An 18,200-nucleotide genomic window follows, 5' to 3' on the forward strand; every position below is an offset into this window, starting at 1 on the left:
GTGAACCAGACAGACATGGTGCTCACAGCATCATGCACTGTGAGCCCTTCACCCGCCACCCCAACCAGATTACAGCTGGGTAATGTAGAAGCACTATAACCAGTGATTGTGTGACTGTGTCGTTACAATATCAATAGCAATGGGGTTGGTGAATAAAATATAAAAACTGAGATGAAGAAATAGTATACAGGGGTCAAGGTTCTTACATATACTAACCAGGGCTCAATCTCAGCATCTCATATGCTCCCTGAGCACCACCAAGAGATCCCTGAATATTGCTCACTGAGTGTGGCTTAAAATCCCAAATCACAACAAATAAAAAGAAGTTGGCAGATTGGAAGAGAATAAAACTTTGGGGTGATAGAGCAAATAATCTATGAATACCAGATAATAATAATAATAATAATATATGAATAAATACTAATTTATTTGTCAATGATTCAAGAAAACAAATGTTTGCTAAGGGAACAACTCAGTCTAGGTTCCATCCCCAGCATTTCATCCTACTTCAGCACCATGAGTTCAGCCCCACATCAAAAACAAAACAAAACAAAACAAAAAAACCAAAAACACAAATCAACAGCATTTGCAGAAAAAGTGGGGTTATATGTCAGAATGATACAAAGCAAAAATCAATTTAGAAGAGGAAATATTTTCACATCTAGGCTTTTGCAGAGGCTTCTGTAATAGGGTTCTGTATAGGCTTGTGTGAGAGAGAAGAAATAATCCCACATGCTACTAAAACGATTCTGTAAAAGCCGTCCCTGACCAGAGCTTGGTAATCTGTGATCAGACCCTAAACATGAGTATCCTTACAAACAAAATAATATTAGAAGAAATAATAATAGAAAGTGACTTGTTTCATATCCTAAGGTAAGTATGCCAGCCCCGATCATAGAACATATGTATTCTCAGTAACTGTACTAATTTTCAGTAGACTTCAAATAATTAGTTCTGGCTAAAAACAGTAATCAGAATCTTCTCTTTTTATTTTTTGGTTATAGTTTACAAGCACTTAAAAAGACATTTTATTGACCAGAGGGTGGTGATTAGCCTAGAATAAATCACAGAAACACAATTACCTGAAGCTTACAGTATATAGGAAGATAATTATACTGACCCCTTAAGGATAGCAAATACTGTTTTTCCCTCCAGGTGAAAAGTACAGAAAGGTAGCAATGAGACTGCACAGCCCAACTGAAATACTTGCTTTGCTTCTTTCAGCAGTTATAACAATTTACTGTGTTTATGTTAATGGTAGCCTTCCCTAATTTGTCTTAATTTGACTTCAAAAGTAGATTTTTTTTTAAAAAAAAAATTAGTTGTGTGTGAGCTTTAAGAAAAAGAAAAATGCATGTGCCTTGGGTCCTAAATCCTACAGTCAGCAAAATCCTTAAAGTACTCAAAACGCTGGTTGGGTTCCCTTCTCACCTACTGAACCCCAGTTTTTAAGGTAAAGGTCTAAGTAATAAGAATTCTGAACTAATTCCCAGCTCTCATAAGACAGCCAGGAGGCAGTCAAGCAAACATAAACGAAAGTCAAAGTACACTTCAGAGGCAGCATTGGACCCCAGTGGGAAATAATGTAACGTTTATGTGTGTTAGCAACAGAAAAGGAAACATATGCTACAATTTCAAAGCAATGGAAAGAATGTTCTAGAGATAAAAAAAAAAAAAAAGAATCTTACCAGGGCTTTATGTTGCCAGTGCATTCAAAAACTCATAGTCTTTGTCTGAAGGTTTGCTTTTAACTTAAAAACCAATGGTACTTTCAACTTACTTCAACAGTAATTTCAAAGTGTCACATGTCAAGGGAACAGAGAGACAGTAACCAGGTAAGGTATGCTACTCTCCCTTAAACAAGGCAGACATAGGTTTAGTCCCCATCAATGCATACTGTCCCCCTTTAGGAGAGGGACCTTAGTGCAAAGCCAGGAATAAGCCCTGAGCATCGTTGGGTGTGCTCGCCCTCACCAAGCAAAACCCAAACAAAATCAAATTGTCTTGTGTCTGCACACTACTCACAATCAGATTTGTAGCAAAGGTAAAAATATTCCCATCTATCTGGGGGCAAATGCCCCCATAGAGTAAGTAGCACTGACTGTCCCCACTTTTGGAGAATCGGCTAATCTGTCTTTCCTGTCATGGGCTCATATATCTCCAGGGGTCTCCCCACAGTATCTGCTACTCGACATACTTCTGTATGTGGAGGGAGTTCATCTCATTTGAAATGTGTCTTTTACAGCTTGGGAGTGATTTTATACTTTATTGGAAACATTTAAGACAAAAAATCATGCCATTGTTTATCCTCTAGGCCCCACCAAATTTGCCCAAGTGCCAAGACTGAAGATTGAAATAGGATTGGGTGGGATGTCTTGGTCACCTGGGATTGAGAAGTGAGAATGGTTTACAGGTTTCCAAATGGGGGCATTTCTCGTTGATTATAGCAGAGGTTAGGAAAAGATCTCTGAAGGAAGGCACAGCCACGTAATATCCCCAAAGACAAAGATAGCCAAGGAGTGCATGAGGTGAAGCCTGGGTCAAGACTAGAGGCAACCCAATCATGGATTATTTTGTGAATAAAAGGGATCAGCAGGAGCTGAATAGGATTTGAGGGGGAAGCTGTGGGTGGGGCTAGAGGGCCCCTCAACAGAGGTCCAGGACTGAAACCATGGCTACCAGTACGTGAAAAAACCAGGGATTCTAGCCAGCAGCATTCAATGCTATTGGGGGGTGGGGTGGGATGGGCCCATACTCAACCGGGTTTACTTCTGGCTATGCTCACAGATCACTCCTACTGGGGTTTGTTGGATCATGCGTGGTGCCAGGAATTAATCTGGATTGGTTGCATGTATGGCCAGTGCCTTACCTGGTGTCTATCTATCTCTTGTAGCTAGTTCTGTATTCAGAAGAGACCAGTCCTTCTATCACCAAACACATAATATTTATGTTTAGCTCTAAAATCCCATTTGATTTGTTATATAATTTGTGGGTTATTTTTTCCCTGAATGCTGCAATTTACTTAACAACTGTGATATATTTAAATAATGGATTTTGAAGGAAAGAGAAAAAAAGAATTAAAGTTAGTCTCAGTGATATAGCAAAATATTTTTTTGTCTTTGTTTGTTTGGTGGACACACCTAGCAGTGCTCAGGGTTTACTCCTGGCTCTGCACTCAGTTGCCACTCCTAGTGGGGCTCAGGAAACCATATGAATGCCATATGGGTCAGCTACAAGTAAGGCAAGCACCCTATTTATTGCACTATAATCCTGGCCTCCAAATTTCAAGAGCATTAATGGGAGAAAAGCAAAAATATATGGACTACCTATATACTATGATTCCATTTGCATCAATTTTAAAATATCAGACAATGAAACAAGTTGTTTAATAAAGAAATACAATGGCCCAAAGCCAAAAATATTATATGTACAGAGTATATATTATAATCTATTATATAGATTCCAATATAACCTATTACATATCTACATACACACATTATAAACCAATTAAGAAGATGGAAAACAAGAAAGACAATGTGGAAGGAGCTGAAAAGGTTGAGAGGGGAGAGATGGTAGCAGGATATGCTGTTATGTAAAAAATGAGGGGGTGGGTGCAAAGTGGAAATTAAAAACAGGTCCCCTTCTAGGGCTAAAGATGAATTGTCGTAAATCATGAAGCTAGGACAAGAACAGAACAAATGAACAGTCAGATCAAGTTATGTGAGTAGGAACTGTGCTGCAGGAAATGTGTGGCACTTGAAAGAAATAGTATTATCAGTGATTGTACCAACGATTTTATTGTTAGCAATCACTGTATATGTAAATGAAAAATGGACCCCTCAAGCTACCCCATAGAAGCAATGTAGCCTGTTACTAGTATATAAAAACTTGTGAAACTACATTCAGGCTAGATCCATTTTGGCAATAACCAAGGTCAAGCTTGCATGTGTAAATAAATGGGGGCTCCCTGGTAAGGGTTTTAAAACTTCCCAGGTTGTTTTTAATTTAAAACTTATTAATTTATCAATGGTTTATAATAATTTTGATTTCAAAGATGTACATGTAATTCTCACAAATCCCACCACCAAAGTTTCAGCATCACTAAAACATCAGAGAATGTATTTTCTATCCCTCCCCTTTCTCTCTGGTAGCCAGCATAGTTTTTACTGAGATTAGGAGTTAATTTGGTAAGATTCTTTTATTTACTTCTTTTGGCTGATTCATTTGCTATAGAAATTCGTATTCCACAGATGGGTGAAATCATCTGATAATTGTCTTTCAGTTCCTTACTAATTTCACTTAGCAAAATTAACTCAAGATTCATCCACTTTTTTTGGGGGGGGGGCACACCCATTTGATGCTCAGGGTTTACTCCAGGCTAAGCGCTCAGAAATGGCCCCTGGCTTGGGGGGACCATATGGGACGCCGGGAGGTTCGAACCGAGGTCCTTCCCTGGCTAGTGTTTGCAAGGCAGACACCTTACCTCTAGTGCCACCTCTCCGGCCCCTGGATTCATCCACTTTTTATAACTTAGATTCCTTTTTAATGCCAAACACAAAATTCAAATAAATATGGATTAAAGATATCCTTATCAGAATGGGATCTATAAATTATATTGAAAACATAGGCAGAATACTTCATGACTCTGGATCTAGAGGCAATTTCATGATTCAATGCCACTAGTCAAGATATGCAAATGGGGGGCCGGGCGGTGGCGCTAAAGGTAAGGTGCCTGCCTTACCTGCGCTAGCCTAGAACGGACCGCGGTTCGATCCCCCGGCGTCCCATATGGTCCCCCAAGCCAGGAGCGACTTCTGAGCGCATAGCCAGGAGTAACCCCTGAGCGTCACCGGGTGTGGCCCAAAAAAAACCAAAAAAAAAAAAAAAAGATATGCAAATGGGCTACATAAAACTTAAGAAGCTTAAAATCATCACAAAAGAAATGAGAACCAGAGGGGCCGGGCGGTGGCGCTAAAGGTAAGGTGCCTGCCTTGCCTGCGCTAGCCTAGGATGGACCGCGGTTCGATCCCCCGGCGTCCCATAGGGTCCCCCAAGCCAGGAGCAACTTCTGAGCATCAAATGGGTGTGGCCCAAAAACAAAAAAAAAAAAAAAAAAAGAAATGAGAACCAGAATTAAAAAATACTCCATAAACCAGAAGAGAATATTTGTGCCCTACTTATATGACAAGGGGCTAATATAAGATTTATATAAAGAATTGGGCTGGTGGGAATGTTGATTAATTCAGTCTTTCTGGAAAACAATATGGACACTCTCAAAAAACTAGGTATTGGGCCCGGAGAGATAGCACAGCGGTGCTTGTCTTGCAAGCAGCCAATCCAGAACCTAAGGTGGTTGGTTCGAATCCCGGTGTCCCATATGGTCCCCCGTGCCTGCCAGGAGCTATTTCTGAGCAGACAGCCAGGAGTAACCCCTGAGCACCACCGGGTGTGACCTAAAAACCAAAAAAAAAAACAAAAAACAAAAAAAAACCTAGGTATTGAGCTTCCAAATGATCCAGTAATTTTTGGCATTTACCCGAAGGATCTAAAAATTATTCTGAAAGATATTTCTCCTTTAAGTTTACTCACAAATGCCAAAATCTAGAAACAAGCCAAATGTCAAAAACAAACAAACAAACAAACAAAAAAACTGGAAGAAGTAACTATGATACTACTTGGCACTAAGAAAAGACAAGAATCATGCAGTTTGCTGCTACATGGATACCCAATTGGATTGGAAACCCAACAGAGTATCATGTTGAGTGAAATTTTTGTTTAAATAATATATTTAAACACCGTGATTACAAACATGATTGTTAGTGGGTTTCAGTCATAATGCTGTGTGAAGTTAATCAGAAGAAATGGGGCAGACACAGAATAATCTCTCTTATAATTAGGATATAAGAAAACAATATTGGGCAATAAAAAATGCCCCAAGACAATAAACTAAGAACTGGTCCTCAATAGGAAGTGGGAAAGTGGGTTGGGTAGTACTGGGAAAATGGTGGAAGAAGTGGATACTGTGGTGGAGGATGTTGTGCTGGAATACTTTATATATGAAACCATACCTACTAATAATAAATAATAATTTTGTAAACCAAAATGCCTAAATAAATTTAAAAAAATTTCATTTTGTCCCAAGAACACAATCTTTAAAATTATAACTATTTCTCCACCTACTCTAGCAGCCCGGGGGGTGATGGTGGAGTATATGGGTTGTAGAAAGGGAACTGGAATGGGGGGAGGACATAGTTGGTGATAGGTATTCCCCTGATTCAATGTTGTTTTTTTTTGTTGTTGTTGTTGTTTTGGGCCACACCCCGGCGGTGCTCAGGGGTTACTTCTGGCTGTCTGCTCAGAAATAGCTCCTGGCAGGCACGGGGGACCATATGGGACACCAGGATTCGAACCAACAACCTTTAGTCCTGGATTGGCTGCTTGCAAGGCAAACGCCTCTGTGCTATCTCTCCAGGCCCCCTGATTCAATGTTAATATGTACCTAAAACACTACTGTGAACGATATGTAAGCCATTATGGAAAAAAATATGTTTTTAATCAGAAACTTTCTTTGACTTACATGTATTATTATTATATCAAATATATTATATGTTATGTCACTATATTATGTTATGTTAGCTTACCTCATTATGTTAATCAATTTTGTCTCTTGAATAAATTCTTATAATAAAAAAAAACCCACCCCAAAAATGATAACTATCTCATATATAACTCCCCATCCCACATAATCCAGGTGCCTGGAATAACAATATTCATCAAAGGACAATTAGGTGGATTCTATGGGCTGTTTTCTTTGGGAGCAGGTAGCACCCTGAGTGGGGATAGAGGTCACTTCCTGTGCTACTCAGGAGACCACACAGTGCCAGGCTCCTGAACGCAAAACATGTGCTCCAGTCCTTTGGGCAGTGATGTGCCCTATCCATGTTTTGACTATTAAGAAAATGCTCCTATGTGACTATAAGTATAATCATGGGGTGGAAATATAAAGGTTATGGTCTTCATTTCTTTCAAACAAAAGCCAATGAGTGGTATTGCAGGATCATATATATTTCCATTTTACTTTCATTTAAGAATCTCCTGGGGGCTGGAGAGATAGCATGGAGGTAAGGCATTTGCCTTGCATGCAGAAGGACGGTGGTTCGAACCCCAGCATCCCATCCCATGTGGTCCCCCGAGGCAGAGTGGGAGGCAATGCTTTTCTCTACCCATTTTGGGGGTTCCCAGACCCAAGCTCCCATTCCTGGACAGTTTAAAGCTGTCTTTCACCTATATTTCCTTATTCAACTTTTCTCATGTTCTTTGAAGGTATCAACCCCCACTTTTCAGAGAAAACTTAAAAAGAGTGGAGTTTGCCCACCTTAAATTAAACACATTATTTTTGTGTTTTTTGATCCACATATAGCAATGTTCAGGGCTTCCTCTTGGCTCTGCACTCAGGGATCACTCCTAGAAGGGGTTAAGGGACCAGATGGGGTAGGAGGGATCAAACTCACAGGTTGGCCATGGGCAAGGCAATGCTCTCCCTACATGCTGTACTATCTCTCAGTCCCTTACACACTTTAGAAAGAATCAGGACTCATTGTTGACTTAATCACAAAGATCTTTCCACCATACCAAATGACCAGGGTAGAAGCAGAGAATCTGCTACCTGCTGAGTCGAAGCTGCAGGGAAATGGAAGGAGAGAAGGTGGAGCCAGGTGTGTCTGTTAGGGAGCATAGCTTTACCACCCATCGAATTTGAGGTGTTTCATTCATTCCATGAATTCTGGGACTTGATCTTCTGGATCTGTCAATATGGGTTGGAAGACTCAGTTTGTCAGATTGTGAGTGATCTAAGTAAAAGGTGACAAGACACAAAACAAGTCCCCATAAAGGGCTATTGCTATCATCATGGCTGCCTCATTAATTAGAGAGTGAGCCACCCAAAATCATGCTAAAGGATGTCAGCACTTGCACAGGCAAGTAGGAAGATATTTGCTTTGGAAAAGGTAGTTTGGGAGAAGAGGACAGGAAAATGGACGACCAATCCCAGTGGGATAACAATGTGGGTAGGCCAAAAGCCTGGAAAAAGAGTTCCAAGGCTGCTAATGAAAAAGTTCATGCAATGCACCCAAGGCAAGAAGAGAACAAGAATATATGAAACACTGGTTAGCGCCAGGCAGGGAATAAAGAGAAATGCCAAATGCCTTTAGACTTTCATTTAAATATTATGTATATACATATATCATCATCATCATAATCATCATCATCTTTACACCTGCAAATTGTAGGGGAACCAAATACAATGATATCTTATGTGGAGTGAGGTTAGAAATCTGACACCCGGGGCCAGAGAGATAGCATGGAGGTAAGGCGTTTGCCTTTCATGCAGAAAGTTGGTGGTTTGAATCCCGGCATCCCATATGGTCCCTGAGCCTGCTATGAGCGATTTCTGAGCGAAGATCCAGGAGTAACCCCTGAGCACTGCTGGGTGTGACCCAAAAACCAAAACCAAAACCAAAACCAAAAAAAAAAAGAAATTTGTGGCCAGCAAGGTGGCTTTAGAGGTAAGGTGTCTGCCTTGCAAGCGCTAGCCAAGGAATGATCACGGTTTAATCCCCCGGAGTCCCATATGGTCCCCCCAAGCCAGGGGCAATTTCTGAGCGCTTAGCCAGGAGTAACCCCTGAGCATCAAACAGGTGTGGCCGGAAAAAACAAACAAACAAACAAACAAAAAACCAAAACAAAGCAAAAAAAGAAATGTGAGACCCAATCAAAGGACCACCTCATTCTCATTCTCAGTTTCAATCAGTCACCATATTTCATAAACTCTTCAAAGTATTTATCCTCACTGGTCCTTAAAAGATTCCTAAGCAGGGCCCGGAGAGATAGCATAGCGGTGTTTGCCTTGCAAGCAGCCGATCCAGGACCAAAGGTGTTTGGTTCGAATCCCGGGTGTCCCATATGGTTCCCCGTGCCTGCCAGGAGCTATTTCTGAGCAGACAGCCAGGAGTAACCCCTGAGCACCGCAGGGTGTGGCCCAAAAACCAAAAACCAAAAAAAAAAAAAAGATTCCTAAGCACAGAATCAATAGCATACCGGCAGGGTATTTGCCTTGCTAGTGGCTGACCCGGGACTGACCTGGGTTCAAACTATGGCTTCCTGTATGGTCCCTGTAGGCTGCCAGGATCAATTTCTTTTTTCTTTTTTCTTTTTTTTAGTTTTTGGGCCACACCCAGCGGTGCTCAGGGGTTACTCCTGGCTGTCTGCTCAGAAATAGCTCCTGGCAGGCACGGGGGACCATATGGGACACCGGGATTTGAACCAACCACCTTTGGTCCTGGATTGGCTGCTTGCAAGGCAAATGCCGCTGTGCTATCTCTCCGTGCCCCAGGATCGATTTCTGAGCTCAGAGTCAGGAGAACTGCCAGGTGTGACCCAAAAACAAAAACAACCTGCCCAGAGGCTACAGCTACAGGATGAGTTCAGGAATGGCCCAGAAAGGTGACACAGAGTTTACAACAGTTTTGAGTGTCAAGAACTGACTCAGGCTCAAAGTGACTGGAATTCTCTTTCTTTTTTCTTTTTCTTTCTTTCTTTTTTTTTTTTTTTTTTTTTTGGTTTTTAGGTCCCACCCGGCAGCACTCAGGGGTTACTCCTGGCTCTACGCTCAGAAATTGCTCCTGGCAAGCTCGGGGGATCATATGGGATGCTGGGATTCTAATCACCATCCTTCTGCATACAAGACAAATGCCCTACCTCCATGCTATCTCTCGGCCCCATGGAATTCACTTTCACTGCACAAAATATCATGGAAATGTTCTCTAAGAGCCCCTACGTCTTCAAAGGAGTCAGCTTGCAAGTTTCAGAAATGTCTCTGCTCACCCAGCATGGATCTCAGTAGTGACACCAGATGGGGGTGAATCAAAGGGAAATGTGTCTGTTTCCTTCCATTTCCACACACCAAACTGGACCAATTTGACCAGGCCTGTCAATCTGCACAGGCATCTCTGACACTCGAAGTATCACATGTGGAAATCTGAAAGCGTGACCTCACTTGGAGTTGGAAGTGCAGCAGGTGAGAGCAGCTCAGGGTTTCTGTACTCAGGCTTGGCTGGGTCTCTTGCAGATTCTCTGCCAGCCCTGCCTGCTGTCCACATCACTCTCCATTCTTGTTTTCCTTCTGTTGCCTCCTCACTTTTCTGTCTCATGCCAATGTAAGGGCTTCAGTCCCTGGCCAGACAGGTGCCTTCTCTAGAGATTCTATTACAGCAACCACCTCATGAGTCAGCCTGCAGATCCCAGGCTTTCCCATGCCCAACCTAGCTTTATCCACGCTAGCCCATCCCTGCAGGCCCTTCCTGCCATTAGCCTGATTTTCCCAATGATAGTAACCTCGCTTGGCTGGGCTATTGTGGCTACACAAGAAAAACAGCAAGAAAGACCCAGATCTGAGTCTACTGACCACTATTGCAAACTGGGTCATGCGTGGCAGAACAGGGACAGATGGGACCAGGGCAATGAGCCACTGTGGGAGATTCTCAGCCCTAGAGGTATGCTGACAACTCTGTGGTGCTTGCTGCTGGTTGGTGTTGGAAGGAGGTTCATGGTACAGGGAATAGAGCTCAGGCCCTCTAGTCCTGGAAGCTTCTAAAACAAACACACTGCCATCTCCCAGCACAGTGGGTGGCTTCTCAAGGTCATCTAATCACTCAAGCTTTCTTTGCCCCACAGGAAAGACAATTCAGGTATTGGTATTGCCCCCACCTCTGACAACAGTCCCAGTTCAAAGTTGTTTCTTTTTCCTATAATGCAAGCAATGCTCAGAACTCATGTAAGTATTCCAGCTTCAGACATTAAATCTTGATCCTGGGATCAGAGAAATCCGGAAGCATCACATCAGTTACTAATCATGGAGAACTGAAAGAAAATGACTAAAAACAAGCACTTTAGGAACTAAAAAGAGAAGAATTTTGTGGGGCAGGAGATGACACAGCTGACTGAGCAAATGCTTCACATGAGGGAGGCTTGGGCTGACTTTGATCCCAGGCACTGTTTGGATCCCCAAACACCTTGCTGGGAGAAATCCCTGTGTACTGCTGGATGTGATCAAACACCAGACACCAGACAAAACAAAACCACAAACCTCAACTTGTTTCAGGGGAGACTTTTATCCTAAGAGCACAATCCAAGAGTGCTGACACTGAGTTCACTTCTGACATGGCTGCTATTAATACCTCCATAGAAATGTACAACGTTTGAGATCTTAGCTGTTATTCGTTTTTCGGAGTGTGTGTGTTTGGGGTCACACCCGGCGGCACTCAGGGATTACTCCTGGCAGGTTCGAAGAACCATATGGAATGTCGGGATTTGAACCGGGTTCCATCCTGTGTTGGCCACGTGCAAGGCAAACACCTTACTGCTGTGCTATTGCTCCAGCCTTTGGCTATTATTCTAAGTGCAGTAATGAACACAGGTATGCATATATCCATTCAAACTAATGTTTTTATTGGTGTTCTGGTATAATAGTTCTACTCCTATGTTTTGGATAGATCTCTAAACTGCCTTCCATAGAATCTGAGTCAGATGACCATCCCACAAGATATGAATGAGAATTCCCTTCTCACCACAACCTCAACAACACTGGCTATTTCCAGACTTTGTGCTGTGTGTCATTCTCACATGAGATGATATTTCAATGCTGTTTTGATTTTTATTTTCCTCATTGTGAATGATCATTTTCATATGCCTGCTGGACACCCACATATCCTTATTGGGAAAGTAACGGTTCACCTTCTGGCCCCAAATGTCAGTGAGTTACTAGATTTTTTTTTTTTTTTTTGGCTTTTGGGCCACACCCGGCAATGCTTAGGGGTCACTCCTGGCTGTCTGCTCAGAAATAGCTCCTGGCAGGCACGGGGGACCATATGGGACACCGGGATTCGAACCAACCACCTTTGGTCCTAGATCGGCTGCTTGCAAGGCAAACGCCGCTGTGCTATCTCTCCAGGCCCTAGATTTTTTTTCTTTGTTGAGTTTTATGAGTGCTTTATAGCTCTTGGATATCAATCCTTTCAAAAACATACCACAATCACATATCACAAATACATACCACAACTTCTTAATCCTTGAATGAATCAAAAAGTTGTGGTATATTGATGCAATGAAACACTATGCAGCTCCAAGGAAGAACAATATCATGCATCTTGTAGCAATTTGGACGGAACTGGAATATATCATACTGAGTGAAGTCAATCAGTGGAAAGAGATAGATACAGAATGATATCTCTTGCAGGTAGAACTTAAAAATATACAGAAGGTAGCAAAATCTGGGCAAATGGCAACACAATGAATTGTGGAGGTGAGTTTGAAAGCAAGGGCTGCTGGGGGAGGGTGGTGGGCCTCAATAATTTTAAAAAGTGCAACATTTGAGAACTGGATCTCTGATGAGCAGATCACTGATGAGCAGGATGAAGATAAAGTGTGGGAGGTTTGACAAGGTCAACTTCAAGTACAGCAATTAATTGCCATTTACTAGTTCTAGGATATTAGAAATCTTTGAAGTCTCCAATTCTGGCTAAAATAATAAGATAACAAGCCACCCAGAGTGTTCCTTAAAACAAAAATCACTGTACAGATACACCCAGCATGAGGCAGGCTGAACAGGAAGACACTAGGAAGTGTCTCTTTCCTGGACTGATAGTGCAGAGAATAAAAAGAATCCAGAATTGGGATGTTTGAAGCCTTATTAGGATTGTTAGTCTTCTTAGAACCAAGAATTTGCCTCAACTCTAAGCTAGAGTAAATTGTGCAGATTGAAAAAAAAAAGAAGTTGGAATTTGGGGTCCAACAATCAGCTGATATAGAATTTCTTGATGAGAAGCCTTAATACTGAGTTAATAAGGCCATTCAGGAATTAGAAGTATTTACCCCTGGAAAGTTACTGGAGTGAGCGCAGGTTCAGTGGGAGAAATCAGCACCAGTCTCAATTGCTCTGAACTGTGTGAAGTCAGTTGTTGGAAGATCTGGGAAACAACTCCAGGAGAACCTGGGTGTTTATTACTGATCAGAACTTCTCCTAATGGAGGGCAAGAGGCAGGGCACGTAAATAAAAGGAGCTGGTATACTGGTGCTTATAGCAGAAATGACAAATTTTGCTAACGTAGGTTGAACCCTGCGAAGAGAATTACCCATCACTGTGCAGAGAAATAGAAAAGAGGATGTGCTAACACAATGTGTTCAGATAACAGCCCTTCACCAGGGGTTCAGCTCTGCTCTTGGACCAACTTCCACGTATGGTCTGTCAATGGGAAGAATCCTTGCAAAACCATAAATCGGGGGACTAATTTGCACTCATGTGAGTCTAGGCATTGAGCGTTCTAGGCATTTAAGGGTTGTAATTTCTGGAGTCCTGCTGGTGCCAAGCACAATCTTGGCAGCACTTGTCTGTGAACTCCTCTCCTCAATAGCTGCAAGTGTGTTCTGGCCACACACACAGAAAATAGGGGTCCCTAGGCAGAGAAGGAAGAAATATCAATAACAAAAAAAACACATCACTGCCCCCCAAAAGGGAGGGGGTGTTTGCTTTGCAAGCACTAGAGATTCATATATATTAAATGGTCACAGAATGGCAGAGATCCAGCAACTACTAGTCTACACTTTGACTTTTGTGTATAATTGTAGATATACAAAAAATAAGTCTTTTTTTTTTCAAAGATGCTTCTAATAAGGGACCAGAGCTATAATACAGTGAATAGGGTACTTGCTTTACATGTGACCGACCTGGGTTTGATCCCTAGCACCCAATAAGGTCTCCCAATCCCCATCAGTAAATGATCCCTGAGCACAGAGCCAGGAGTAAGTCTAGACTATAGTACCCCCCAAAGCAAAAACACTTCTTTTTTTTTTTTTTTTTTGGTTTTTGGGTCACACCTGGCAGTGCTCAGGGGTTATTCCTGGCTCCAGGCTCAGAAATTGCTCCTGGCAGGCACAGGGGACCATATGGGGCGCCGGGATTCGAACCGATGACCTCCTGCATGAAAGGCAAACGCCTTACCTCCATGCTATCTCTCCGGCCCCAGCAAAAACACTTCTGAAAAAAAAAAAAAAAAAAGGACTATACATGATGAATATAATATTTGACCAAATGAAGGTGCTCTAATGTTACTCCTACTGTGTACCTAGGGATTACTCCTTACAGGGCTAATTGGATCACATGGGATGGCAGGGATAGAACCTGGGGTGGCAGCCTGTAAGACAAGAGTCCTAACTGCTGTACTATTGCTGTAGCCCTGAAATGTGATCAAGTGTTAACCAACTGCTAAGTACTTAGTACTTAGCACTTAGTACTGCTAAGTACTAAGGATGGGCATACAGAAAACTATATATTCTGTAGGTTTAAGAATGTAACAGGAGGGGGGCTGAAGAGAGAGCATGGAGGTAAGGCATTTGCCTTGCATGCAGAAGGACGGTGGTTCGAATCCCGGCATCCCATATAGTCCCCAGAGCATGCCAGGAGCGATTTCTGAGCATAGAGCCAGGAGTAACCCCTGAGCGCTGCCAGGTGTGACCCAAAAAAACAAACAAAAAAAAAGAATGTAACAGTAGACAAATTAGGCTCAGGCTGGATGAGGGTAACAGGGTTTCATTTTTGTTCTGGGGCCATCCCCAGTGGTGCTGGGGTTGAAGAGAGTGTTTGACATATGCAAGTTTTGGAGACTAAACCTGGACTAGTTTAAAAATCAGTCAACCCATTTTACTGTCTCTCAGCTTAAAAGAATTCTAAAATGTAAGAACAGATTCTCAACATTGATGTTTAATAGCAATGACCTCAGAAAATTTAAGGCAAATAATAAAGTATATCCAAAAAGTTTAAACCTAAACTACTAAATTATCAAGGCAAGAAAAATAGAGAGATCTAGAAAAAAGGACCTCTTAGGATATAAAACTTCTGACAGGAAAGCCAAAGCATGATCATTGGGGCAGGAGATGTTTTCCTATTTTACTTCAAGTAAGTTTGGTTCAATGATGATGAGAGTGATACAGGTCTTAAAGAGTTCACACCTAAAATAAAAGCAATTGCACTGTGGTGCAAAGCATTTTCCTTTGATATAACAAAATATGCTGAGATGAACCTGTCTCTGCTAGCAGCTGCTGCTGTGGACAGTTTCTTGACAGACCCACATGCTATCTGCTCATGTGCTCCTGACAGAACATGGCCCTTTCCCATACCTGATGATGACACACTGGTTCTCTCTGTCAATGATCATGTTCCGGTACATGTTATCTGCGAGAGCATAGATGTGTGGTGGATTTTCATATTGTGCCTAGGAAAGCGAGAAAACAAAGATACCACGATCAGCTAGGACACATAGTCCATTTCTTTTCTCAGCCTTGGTTCTGTGGATCCTATCATTTCACTTGCAGTGCGGGGAACCGAACCCACAGCCTAGGACAGACCATGCTAGTGCTCTACTGCTGTACCCTTGGAAGAGGAACCGCCATGGGACAGTCCCAATACATTAAGAGTCATGTCTTCATGATTGTATAATACTAGAATACAGGAACTGGCCTAGCTCCTGAGAAGGTTAACATAGGAAGACTCTTTTTTTTTATTTTGTTTTGTTTTTTGTTTTTGTTTTTGGACCACACCCGGCATTGCTCAGGGGCTACTCCTGGCTGTCTGCTCAGAAATAGCTCCTGGCAGGCATGGGGGACCATATGGGACACCGGGATTTGAACCAACCACCTTTGGTCCTGGATCAGCTGCTTGCAAGACAAACGCTGCTGTGCTATCTTATATATACCTTCAGACATGACCCAGGAGCTCAGGGCCTCCACCCAAACACACCTCTGCAGACGACATTCCACTTCTCAGTGGTGCTGGAGTTACTCAGGCAGTGAGTAAGTGGTAAGAGAACCTGGAGAGGAGCACGGAACTGATTTCCACTAGAATTCAAAACTCACCTGTACAACACATATATTCCCTATGCCTATCCCTAGGGCGCACTGTAGAACCAGAGTCCCAGCAGAAAATGAAGTAAAGAAAAACAAAAACTGTTTCCAGAAGGAACAGGAGGCTCATTCTTTGAAGAGGTAACTGGTCTGACCAGTCTGTTTCATTAGTTACCAAAAAAAAAAAAAAAAAAAAAAAAGCAGCTCTAACTACTCCAAGTGTCTCCTTCAGTCTCCTGGGACAGTTATGCCACATTAAACCAAACCCAAGCTACATAGCTAATCCACGGACCGTCTCAGTTCTGCTTTCTTCTATTTCATAGTCAGTTTCTTCACTGCTCCCTCAAAAAATGCCTATAATGTACTTGGTATAGTTTAAAGCTAGAGCAAGAAAACCTCCCACAAAGGAGGAGAGAAACACCAGAGCAGGAGATAAAGACATTTAAACACTGGCCGGGTCCAGTGCTTGTTCTACCCTGGGTTAACTATGGTCTCGCTTTGCATCTTCCAAGCAGCAGATGTGTCTTGGAAAGCCATCAGAAAAGGTGAGCTGCTAAGCTAAGAAAATGTCATTTTAGGAGCCGGAGCGATAGCACAAAGGTAGGAAGTTTGCCTTGCCTGCTGCTGTTCAGGACAGACCTGGATTTGATCACCGGCGTCCCATATGGTCCCCCGAGCCAGGAGCAATTTCTGAGTCCATAGCTAGGAGTAACCCCTGAGCGTGGCCGGGTATGGTTCCAAAACAAAACAAAACAAAAATATCATTTTATGCAATCTGGAGCATTCTTGGGCATCAACAACAAGAAAAATGGAGCTTAGTTCAGGCATCACCAATGACTGTGAGCTCTAGGGGATGAGACTGCAATGGAGAGGGAAATGGGCTTGGCCTACCACTGCTGCTCCTCTAATGCTTGGGAGCGGAAACTACCCTGCCGGAACCAGGAAGAACTCCTGGAACCACTGATTGCATAATTTTCTGCAAAGGCGGAGTCAGAGGGGCTCTGAAAGTATTCTGGAAGCTGAATTAGTCACAGATGGGTTTTGCTGGGCCCAGCTTGCTGCTATGCGAATCTAACACTTTTCTCAAAGCAGGGGAATAGATGGTGGGGTGAGAATGGAGGTTGAGGTGGAGTGGGGTACTGAAGAAATAAAGAGGCTGAAAACAAGACAATGAAGAGAAATGTGGGGACAAGTCACTGCCAATTAAAGTTTCACTTGAAGAAACAAAGTTGACTTCTGAGCTTGGACTATGACTAACATTTTTCAAATTAGTGTCTCTTAAATTGTGCGGTCACCTCTGAAAACAGCAGCAGAGGTATCTCCCGCAAGGACACAACTTCAACTGGCAGGTGGTGAGAATATTCCACGAAGGCTGGAGAAATAATTCAGTGGGTAAGATGGTTGACTGCATGTGACTGACCCAACTCTGATCCCTGGCACCACATGTGGTTCCTCTGAGCCTTGCAAGGAATGATCCCTGAGTGCAGAGGCAGGAGTAAGCCCCAAGCACCATCGGGGTTATCCCCAAAACAAAATACAAACAAATCAAATTACAGTATATCTCTGAGCCTAGATTTTTTTCAAATCTGTGATGGGGGTCCCAGAGCAGTATCCAGTAAATATCCCCGGGTTGTGTCCTCTATGCAGCAGAAGGTGCTATATCCTAGGGCACAGTCAACCCCAACTTTATAGCACCCTCTGCACTAGTAAAAAAAAAAAAAAAAAGATTTCTGGGGCACGGGGTGGGGGAGGAGGGAGATAGGGGCACTGGTGGTGGGACTGTTGCACTGGTGAAGGGGGGTGTTCTTTTTATGACTAAAACCCAACTACAAACATACTAGTAATCATGGTGCTTAAATGAAAATATTATTTTTTAAAATAAAGATATTATTTTAAAAAAATATTAGGGGGAAAAAAAAGAAAAAACTTCTGAGAAGTTCTGTGCATGGCTTTAAAGTCTCCAAGGTTCTGACGCCGGTCCACCCCAGCTTGGTCAGCCACTGATAAATCAGTCTAGTGGCTACTTCTATGGACAGAGCACTTCTCAGTGGTACTCCCCTAAGGCAGCAACCTCAAAGGTCTTCCATCAGGGCACAATGGGTTATGCTCTTGCTCTGAATAAACTGCTTCCACTTTATGAGATGACTGTATTGTTCCATCTGGTTGCACCTGTGCTTCTGCTCTGAAGAAAGGAGGAAAGAAGGATGCAGCTCGGAGGCCTGGTATAAACAGCCACAATCTAAGGAAGT

General features: G+C 42.6%; 1 protein-coding gene across 1 annotated transcript in view; it reads right to left on the reverse strand.

Annotated features, from left to right (window-relative positions):
- Positions 1-18,200, reverse strand: part of MYO1E (myosin IE) — a 211,096-nt gene that overhangs the window by 88,942 nt on the left and 103,954 nt on the right. The window contains exon 4 of the mRNA XM_049773610.1: positions 15,229-15,323. Within this exon, the coding sequence (XP_049629567.1) occupies positions 15,229-15,323 (95 nt within the window). The remainder of the gene's footprint in view (positions 1-15,228; positions 15,324-18,200) is intronic.

This window comes from Suncus etruscus, chromosome 5, assembly GCF_024139225.1.
Source record: "Suncus etruscus isolate mSunEtr1 chromosome 5, mSunEtr1.pri.cur, whole genome shotgun sequence".
Classification (NCBI taxonomy): domain Eukaryota; kingdom Metazoa; phylum Chordata; class Mammalia; order Eulipotyphla; family Soricidae; genus Suncus; species Suncus etruscus.